We start from the raw sequence: 10,491 nt of genomic DNA, 5'->3' as shown, positions 1-10,491 counted from the left end.
ACCTTGTTTGGAGGCCTTATCAGAACTGTTCAGTTGATGGCTTCTTCTGGTTGCCCAGAGAGACAGGCAGAGCCTGTCTGTTGTCTTCTCCCAGTTCTCGGGTGCTGGGGCAGCCAGGGTGCAGTGGAACAGCAGCAGCTGCACAGGAGTGTGCGTGACCAGATTAGACCTTGTTTAGCCTGCTGGGCGACCAGGGGGCAGGAAACTGGCAGCAGCCAGATCAGTCCTAGTTCGGCCCCTCTGGGGCAACCGGTGGAACAGGGGAACTGTAGTGGCTAGGTCAGTCCTAGTTCAGCACCCTGGAGCAGCCAGAGGGTAGGGGAATGGCAGCGGTAGCACAGGGTACGCGAGCGACCAGATCAGTCCTAGTTCAGCTCCACCAGAGTAGCTGGGAGGAAGCGGGGAACTACTTTACCATCGCCCGTTGGACACGTGCGGCACTAGCAAGCTGATCTGTGCCCTCCTAGTGCAGAAGCCCGGAGTGGGGAACTCTTCCTCCTCTGTCCGAGGGATGTATGTGGCTCTAGCAAACAGTTCTGGGCCCTCCAAGAATGGTAGACCCCTCCACCACCACCTGCAGGGCAAGCGTGGCTCTAGTAAGCAGTTCTAGGCCCACCCAGCTTGGGAGCCTGGAGCGGGGAATACCTCCCCTGGCCCCCATGGGGTGTGTGTGTCTCTCGCAAGCTGTTTGGGGTCTACCTGGATTGGAGGATTCCTCCGCCTCTGCCTGCAGGACGCCTGTGGCACTAGCGAGCGGTTCTGGGCCTGCCCAGAGCAGGAGCCTGCTGCCCGTGAGGTGTGCGACTCTAGCAAGCAGTTTTGGAGCCCACCCTGCTCCGTGAGGGCAAAGGGACCCACTCAGCAACTAGGTTAGTCTGGGAAGGTTAATACCTCCTTCCCCACCTTACACCCACTCGTACTCCCCCAGGTCCGTGACCCTATTCACTCCAAGAGGCCACTGCTCCCGGGGTTTACCTGGCAAAATCAGCCAGAAATCTGAGTTTGGCAGGGTGGCCTTGTGTGTTTAAATTAGGCTTCAGTCCGGCTAGATTTCTCTGTAAATCCACCCCTTCTTGTATATCTTCAAATCCTCCCCTTCTACCAAGACCTTCTTGGCCTAGAATTGCTTGGAATTGTCACAGCACTTTGTATAGGAGAACTTGAAAGCAGAGAATGCTCGAAACATCATTGTTATCCCTCTTCTTTCTGGCACTGCCCACTTAATCTGCGCTCATTAGGTATTTAGGGGACCCATGAAGAATTATCCTGTAACCCAGGGCTCACTGCTTGCCCTTGGCTTGGAGAGTCTGGCCAGGGGAGTACAGGGAAACAGGACCCAGCACTGTTACCTGGTTACCACCTGAGATGCACAATGGTCTCTAACTTGGGAGTTCCCAGCTCCCACCTCTGTGCCAAGGCATGACATAGGTGGCCTCCAGGAGAGAAGAGGTTGGGCTACATACAAGAAGCCTTAGACCTCCACTAATGGGAGCAAGACTCCGTGAAGGCCGCAGCAGGCACTGGAAAACACACACTCATAAATTTGGAACAAAAGCTCTTTGAAACCTGGGCTTGCCCATCACTGAGCTCTCTGGGGGTCACAGCTGGAAGTGTTAGTTCAAAAGGAAAAGACTTGAAGTGAGCTGATGTGAGTGGTTCAGAGCTGCCCCAGTTAATGCAAATTCTTGTTCTCTAATGGTACTTTTTTTCTGGCACTTGGTTGAGATAACCCTTTTTTTTCGTTTCACTCAAACTTCACACCCTCTACCTCTTCCATCCCTGGGGATGTTCAGTGGTTACAGGAAAAGGAAAGGTCTTTGAAGAAGCATCATCAATCACAGAGACTGTGGTTCTGAAGGGTTCAGGGAATCCTTGTCTGTTTCAGGGCCCAGACTGGGCCCCAGAGGGCTTAGGTCATTTCCGACCCCGTGGGGAGCCTGCTGCCTGGACCATTAGTAGAACAGGACATTTTAACTCCAGGCATTTAAACTGTAATCCTACTAAGTAATTTGTTTCCTGTTTTATATTGTTTGCATAGAAGAGGGGGTGGAAAAATGCAGACATGTTTTCCAGGGTATTTCCTTCCTTCCACCCCCAGACCTACTAAAGATATAGCGTGGCGATCTGAGTGTTGGTAGAGTTACTCCCAAAGGCTCATTTACAAACCTTCATAACCTGAGTCTGTGCGACCCTAGCTTAGATGCTCTGCTGATTACCACCTGGGGCACTTCAGTGCCTTGTCTAAGTCCCAGAGTCCCCCAGATTTTCTTGTGCCCAGTTATTTCCCTGGGAGGAAGGTCATTGTATACTTTCAATCACCAAGATGCCAGCAAATGCTGGGCCCAGAGGTGCTGAATGAATTTATTTGCTTACATGCTGACGTTGTACCCTTGTTCTGAGCTCTGTGGGAAGCGGCCAGCAGATATAATATCCATGGGGGGGGGGGGGGAAGGCAAGTTTCACATCCATTTTTTTCTCTCCTTTTCCATTTTTTATCCACTGAAATCAAGCTCCATCTCAATGCTAGTACATGGTGGGGGGGGGCGGGAGAATGGGGGAGCAGAGGAAAAGAGGGACAGGGATGCGGAATTATGGGGTGTAACACACCTCTGCGGGTGGGACACAATTGTAGGAGTGACTTTACCTAACAAGCAAGCAATGTAACCTGGTTCTTTGTACCCTCAATGATTCCCCCCTCCCCCCCAAAAAAACCCCAACAAAAACTGAAATTGACCTTCTGATGGTTGCCTGAGACTTTCATTCCGCCAAGCGAAGGATGTGTGTGTTGTCATGAGTCTCTTGGACATCTGAGTTTGTCGAGCATCCCTTCTAGAATCTTTTTCTTTTTCTTTTTCTTTTTTTTTTGAGACAGAGTCTCCAGCTTTTCTCCCTGGATAGAGTGCTATGGCATTACAGCTCACAGCAACCTCCAACTCTTGGGCTGAAGAGATTCTCTTGCCTCAGCCTCCCAAGTAGCTGGGACTACAGGTGCCTGCCACAATGCCTGGATATTTGGGGGTTGTAGTTGTCATTGTTGGCTCGGCGCCTGTAGCTCAGTGGCCAGGGTGTTAACCACATACATCGGAGCTGGTGGGTTCAAATCCAGCCCAGGCCTGCCAAACAACAATGGGCAACTACAATAAAAAAAATAGCTGAGCATCGTGGCAGGCACCTGTAGTCCCAGCTACTTGGGAGGCTGAGGCAATAAGCCTAAGAGTTGGAGGTTGCTGTGAGCTGTGATGCCATGGCATTGTACCAATGGGGACAAGTGAGACTGTCTCAAAAAAAAAAGTTGTTGTCTGGCAGGCTGGGGCTGGATTTGAACTCAGCACCTCTGGTGTATGTGGCTGGCACCCTAGTCACTTGAGCTACAGGCACCGAGCCCTACTGGAGTCTTTCTCCCGTGACCTCCTTCCTCTCTCTGACTTGAGATTTTGTTCTCCACCTTCTCTTTTTCTTCTATTCTTTTCCTCGTTGAGTCCAGCCATTCCTTTGGGCTTCTCCCCCTGACCCTCTGTAGCCAGTCCCCCCAGATATAAATCTAGTGCTGTTTTACCCCCTTTGTGCCAGATGGTCTTTCCAGCTGCCCACAGGACACTCACACTTACATGACCCACATTCCATCCCAAATTCAAAGTCTCCTGCAGCGAATCTGCTGTATTTGCCTGCTCAAATCTCTTCTCTCTTCCCAGTGATTCCATTTCCATCAATTATAGCCCCATTCGTCTTTCAGACGCACAGAAGCACAGTGGTGGTCACCACTGCTGCAGTGCGCTCCTCCACCCCTCGCACTCCATCCAGCTTCATCCTTCCCTATCCTTGGGGTTGCTTTGCTTCCACAGCCAATGCCCAGCCCAGGTCTCGGTACATAGCCCGACAATGACACCCTCCCAGACTCTGCCTCTCTTCCTGCTTTTCCATTTTGGGTCTCCTGGCCCAGGCCCCAGCTGGTGTTCTCCCCCATTCCCACCTCCCAAAGTGGAGATGGTCCCCACTGCTTGGTGAGTGAGATGAGATGTACACCCCTCTTGCTATTCTCTCTCTTTCTCTTTTTTTTTTTGAATCTCACTGGGTTGCTGTAGTAGGTAGAGTGCCATAGCATCATCATAGCTCATAGCAACCTCAAACATGAGGGCTCAAGAGATCCTCCTGTCTCAGCCTCCCAAATAGCTGGGACTACCGGCACCCGCCACCATGCTGGGCTAGTTTTTCTGTTTTTAGTAGAGACAGGGTCTTGCTCTTAGGCTGGTCTTGAACTCCTGAGCTCAAATGATTTGCTCACCTCAGCCTCCCAGAATGCCAGGATTATGGGCATGAGCCACTGCACCTGGCCCCTCTTGCTATTCTCAACAATGTACCATGACATCCAGCCCCGTCTGTTATCTCATTCTGTAGTGAACAGATGAAACTTCCTAATCCTGCCGGAGTGTCCTCCATGCCTTCCAGGTCCCTGGCAGCCTCACACAGTTGGCACTTACCTAACCAGAGGATAACACCTCTCGTTCTTCTAAGTCTTGCATCTAACTGAAGGGTTTAGTAGGAACTACCTTAATTCACTCATGCATTTTAACAAATTCTACAATAACCATGTCCCTGATTTGCTCTTTGCCCTGAGGACTCATCTTAAGCAGCCTTTGTTACTCAAAGCATTTGATTTTTAACTTCTATTGGATGAAAAAGACAAACAGGACAAATTTCAATGCCATAAGTCTCAGAATTTTTGCACGGTCTAGTTTCTTCTTTACACCCCTTGCAGATAGGCCAGTTCTGTTCTAAACTCAGCTCTTGCCTATAGTCAAGTGCAGCTGATGACAATCAGCACTCTTGTAGTACTGGTTACCTAAAATAATAATTTTTAAAATATGTTAATAAGGCTTGGCACCCGTAGCTTAGTGGTTAGGGTGCCAGCCACATACACTGAGGCTGGCAGGTTTGAGCCCTACCTGGGCCTGGTAAACAACGAGGACAACTGGAAGAAAAAAAAAATAGCCAGGTGTTGTGGAGGGCACCTGTAGTCCAGCTACGTGGGAGGCTGAGTCAAGAGAATGTCTTCAGCCCAAGAGTTTAAAGTTGCTGTGAGCAACTTTAAGAGATAGTAGAGAGGTCAGAGGAAATGTTTGCACAGCACTCTACTGAGGGTGGTATGGTGAGACTGTCTCAAAAAATATATATATGTGTGTGTGTGTGTGTGTGTAAATATTAAAGTTGCAGCAGTGTTTTGTAGTGCCAGCTACTTGGGAGGCTGAGATGGGAGGATCACTTGAACCCAGGAGATCAAGGGTTCAGTGAAATATGATCAGGCGGCTGCACCAGCCTGGATGTCAGAGAGAGAAGTATTTGGAGCCTTTTCAGAACTGGAGCATCCTTGATTTTCTGTTCTTTGGCAGATTCCTTATATTCTGAAGACTTTGGCTTTTTTCTCTGGCCCAGTTCTACAGTTGGTCCTTCTTCCTCCTGGGGTGCCCCACCTACTACCAAGTGGCCTAAAGTTTCCCTCCCTCTGCGTCGCCAAACCCCTCAGCCACCTGGCCCGCTCCCACAACCTCTAGATTGTAATATCTGTAAAGTCCATTGTCTCGCCAGGCACAGTGACTCACACCTATAATCCTAGCACTCTGGGAGGCTGAGGCAGGTGGATTGCCTGAGCTCACGGGTTCGAGACCAGCCTGAGCAAGAAAGAGCAAGACCCCATCTCTAAAAATAGTCGGGCATTGTTGCGGGTGCCTGTAGTCCCAGCTGCTTGCGAGGCTGAGGCAAGAGAATCGCTTGAGCCCAGGAATTTGAGGTTTCTGTGAGCTATGACGCCTTAGCACTCTACAGGGGGTGACAAAGGGAGACTGTCTCAAAAAATAAAGTCCACTGTCTTTTATTTGCTGTACTAACCACTCCCAATGCTAATTGTGTATTATTTCTCATTGCTATAGTAATAGTCATGATAGCTACTACTAATCTCTAATTACATGTAATTAAGATATAACTAGGATAATACAATGAACTGGCATTGCGGGAGGAGCTCTGTGTGCGTTTCCTTGTCTAATGAGCCTGTATTCAGTACATACTGGACTTAAGGGAGACTTGCTCAGCTATTCCCCAGCTCTGGCTCTCAGAGAAGCCACTTCTGCCAGAGACTCCGTTTCCTCGTCTCCAAAACAGCAACCTGGCAGCTGGCTTTTCTGGGTTCCTTTCATTTCCAGCACTGTAGTTCAATTCCTCTCACTCATGGTTAGGGAATCCTTTCTGCCCAGATTTGTTGCTTAGAGAATTTAAAACAAATAGGGCTCAATCCCTTCCCTCCGAGTTTTTACCAGGGGAATAACAGGAAGCAGGGGACAGATAACAAGAGAGCCCATTACATCATTAGGAAAAAGTGGGGAGATTCCTGAGAGTTGATCCTAATCAGAAACTTCCTGAAGGAGGAGAGATTTCCGTTGAAAGGAGGCAGTTGATGGCGTGGGAGTAGCAGCGTCTGGCAGGACAGGGGTGGGGACAAAACAATTCACCAGGGAGCACAACAGGGCTGTTTTGAAGACCAACCAACCGTTTTGCTGTATTCTGAAGTTAATGTGATTGCTGTGTTGATACTGCTGCAAGATAAAATCGGAGACTCTCAGAGGGGTGAAGCATTTGGAATTCGAGGTGGATCCCCAGAGTAAAACCACTTATTTTGGCACTCACACCCCCACGCTGACTCAAAAACCACAGAGGAGCTTCCATGGCAAGGAAGATACATCTGGATTTCTCACAATCTCACATAATTAATTACCATCAGAATTGGCTAATGGTAGCATTTAATAATAACTATTTTTGCCTTTCTTCATTTCAAAAAGGAAATGGAGGGGTTTGCAGATACACCTTCCATGAAACGATGGAAAACAGGAGAGAGAAAAAAGAAAAGTACTCACCTGGGCCAGAGCAAGCCCCCATCTCTAAGATAAAATAGCCAGGCATTGTGGTGGGTGCCTGTGGTCCCAGCTACTTGGGAGGCTGAGACAAGGGTGAGGGAGGATACCCAGGAGGGGTGAGGACTGGGAGAACAGATCTCCAGGAGACCCCAAGGATACACTTGCAGGGTCCTCTCTGTGGTGACTCAGCTCTTAGGAATTTGTAGGCTTGACCTCCTGGGACCTGGAAATTTCCACTTCTGTGAAATCCTGTAGTTCTGTGGGGGCTGGGACAGCATCTCCCGCTTGATTCAAACTGGCCAATGAGAAAGGAACCTGTGGGATGGAACTTTTTGACTGGAGATAAAAAGAGAAAGCCATTTGGGGAGCCCGGCCATTTCGAATTCTTCTATTCTGTTATTGCAGGAAGAGGAGACCCAATGGAGAGAAAGAGCACCCAAACATCATGTTTATAAGAGGAAGGGCTTTATTCATCAGCCGGGAGCTTACGCGGCATAGAAGATTTCCAAACGGCCATGCTTTCCAACTGGCTTGGTCTTTCCCTTTTTATTGACAGTCAAAAAGTTCCACCCCACAGGTACCCTTCTTATTGGCCAGTTTGAATCAAGCAGGAGATGCTATTCCAGCCCCTACAGAATTTCCAAGTTCCAAATTCCCCAGAGCCAAGTCATCATGGAGAGGACCCTGCAGGTGTATTGTGGTCTCCTTGAGAAGACCTGTTCTCCTAGACCTCACCCTTCTAGGGTATCCTCTCTCACTGTAAGCTCTGCCAGCTGAAATAAAGCCCTTCCTCTTATAAACATGGTGTCTGGGTCCTCTTTCTCTCTCTCTTTCTTGTCTTCTGGCAACCAGAGGATTGCTTGAGCCCAAGAGGTTGAGGTTACTGTGAGCTATGACGCCATGGCTCTCTACCCAGGGTGACAAAGTTAGATTCTGTCTCAAAAAAAAAAAAAAAAAAGTAGAGATAGTAGAGAGGTCAGAGGAAATGTTTGCATGTCCAGTGACTCTCTGTACTCTACTAGAGATGAGCATACTTAGAGGTCAAGGATCTTACCAGCCAATGCATTTTTTCCTAAAGAAAAGTTATTATTTTAAAGATGATGATGTAGCATTTCTAAGATTTCAGGCTCATATTTGGAGGCTTATCCTCGCTGGTAAAAGGGATTTTGAATATTGGATAATGCCGGGTGGTTTCTTTCATGCTGTCTGCTTTTAAAGGAACTCATCAGAAACAGGCTGAAAGGAAAACACCAGCCCCAGGCTTCCCTGCTGAGCTGCTGAGGCTTCCTGGCTAATGCACCCATGATCCTGCTTAAGGAAACTCCAGCTCTGAGGTCAAAGAGAATTTCTCCTCCTGGGAAAACATAATTGTCACTTATTATTTCCTCTCTGCCTCCCCTACACACTTCAATTACTTTGTGCCACTGGAGAGAACAAACTCCTACGTCTGCATCTGAGAACAAAGGACCCCTGGGTGAGGGCTGGAGGGTCCCCGGCCGGGGCTGACCTGCTTTGACTTTGTGTCTCTTTTCTGCACAGTGTCAAACAGCACGAGCGCTATGGCCAGTTGACTCTGGTCAATTCCACAGCTGCTGACACAGGCGAATTCAGCTGTTGGGGGCAGCTCTGCAATGGCTACATCTGCAGGAAGGATGAGGCCAAAATGGGCTCGACCTACATCTTTTTCACAGGTAAAATGTGCGGTGCATCACACAGACACTTCCAGCTTCTGGACTGCACCCAGATCTGAAGGTTCCCATTGCATGCCGAATAGCCAATAATGACGTGGGGCCCTCACTGCTTACCAGGCCCTGGGCTAAATGCTTTACATCATTTACTTATTATTTCATGGAAGTCTTAACAAGAAGCCTTCAGAATAAATCCTATTAATATTATAATTTCCATTTATTTTTTTCAGATGGGGAAGTGGAGGTTTAGAGATTAAATAAAAACTTAAGGTTACACAGGAAGTAAGTAGTGGTACCAGGAGTTGAATACAGAACTGTCTAACCCCAGGGTCTGTATCTGTACTGGCCAAAAGAGCAGCCACTGGACCCATGTGACTACTTATTTAAGTGAAAATTAGTTAAGACGTAAAACAATTTCTCAGTGTACTTGGCACATTTCGGTTCCTCATTGGGGGACTTGTGGCCAGAAGCTATTGTCCTGTACAGTACAGAGAGAGAATGTTTTCTTTTTATTATTTTTTATATATACATGTGATTATTGGGTTTCTACTTTTTGCCTTCCCAGAATTAAAAAGGCTTAAAATTTACCAACAATAACAATGTTTAAGGACTAGACACAAAAACCTCGTAAAGAATGAATGAAGATAAACACATTCAGAAAAGAAATCAGACGATTGCTGCAATGAAGTTTTAAGCAATAATAATAGTAATGCAAAGAAAGTAGCATTCACATCGTCAAATAAAAGTATGACTATTATGGAATGCTTTGACGCTGAGGTTCAGTATAGAGTTATCACTTGTTATGTTTTTTCCAAAGTCTCAAAAAATAGACAATATTTCTAAACAAAAATAGAGATTTTTTTTTTTATCACAGAAGATTCTGTTGATCAGCACTGCTGGTGACTTTTCACCACTGTGCTCTCAGAACCTGTCTGTGATGGTCTCCTTCCTGGAAACTCTGTAGTCACAGGATTCTTGACTGATAGATCTCCCCTCATTTGTTCTTAGAGTACTATGAGCTGAGGTTTGGGGGGCAGGATTCCCAAGGTGGGGCTCTTCGAGGCTCTGGTCTCTGTCTCTGAGCCTGGGTGAGGTAACTGAAAATGCATCAGTCGCAGTGGAGAACTCTCGGGCCCTGCAGTGCGAGGTATGCGTTTGCCTGGTGGAGCTTGCGTTTTGAGAAACAGGCCTTGCTCAGAGTAGCTCTTCAGCCTCTTTGCTCTGCAAAGCTCTCAAGCTGCAGTTCAGGGAATGAAGTTCTCCAGCAAGGATCAGAGGTCAGGAACAGCTTTCTGGGATCTTGCAAATTCCACCCCCAGTTTTTGTTGCTGACTGAGACATTTCAGGGGCGATCAGAATCCTTTCCTTGTGTGCAGGCAGGGGATTTTATGAAATTCATCGGTGTCCTGAATCCATCTTCCTTTCAGCCCTAAAATGACTTAGGGCTGTGACTCAAAATGATCTTACACCCTGGCTGTTCGTTAAGCAAAATCTCATGTATTTTTCCCATTCTGCTCAAATAGTTCCTGTCTGGAAAGGAGCTGCATTAACAGCGTAGGCCACACAGTTCTGGAGGCATGATGTTCCTCACTGACACGATATTCCTAGGAAATAAGCAAAAACTATTTTCTCGATTTTAGAAATAAGAATGCTGAGGCAGAGACTCGGTGTTCCGGCACTTTTAGTGCAGGCAAGTCAAACCCTGTTTTTCTCCCCCAGGATTCAGTGTTCTATTGCCCTGAACCCTTGACAAGGTAATAGATGGACAGATACAGCCAGACAGACACTAACCGACAAACCTGGTGGTGTCAGGAGAATGCTAACAGTTGTTCATACACAACCCCTCTGGCTCCTCATTCTGGAAAATGCTACACAGAATTGCCATGCGCTGGCTCGGCGCC

The 10,491-nt window shown here is 47.7% G+C and overlaps 1 protein-coding gene across 1 annotated transcript in view; it reads left to right on the top strand.

Moving 5' to 3' along the window:
* The window catches only part of PDGFRL (platelet derived growth factor receptor like), a 75,852-nt gene that overhangs the window by 50,656 nt on the left and 14,705 nt on the right, over positions 1 to 10,491 (top strand). The window contains exon 3 of the mRNA XM_023517793.1: positions 8,442 to 8,593. Within this exon, the coding sequence (XP_023373561.1) occupies positions 8,442 to 8,593 (152 nt within the window). The remainder of the gene's footprint in view (positions 1 to 8,441; positions 8,594 to 10,491) is intronic.

This window comes from Otolemur garnettii, unplaced genomic scaffold (assembly GCF_000181295.1).
Source record: "Otolemur garnettii isolate 467f Iridium unplaced genomic scaffold, OtoGar3 scaffold00121, whole genome shotgun sequence".
Classification (NCBI taxonomy): domain Eukaryota; kingdom Metazoa; phylum Chordata; class Mammalia; order Primates; family Galagidae; genus Otolemur; species Otolemur garnettii.
The sequence above is the reverse complement of the archived record's forward strand: the minus strand, read 5'-3'. Positions and strand labels throughout refer to the sequence as shown.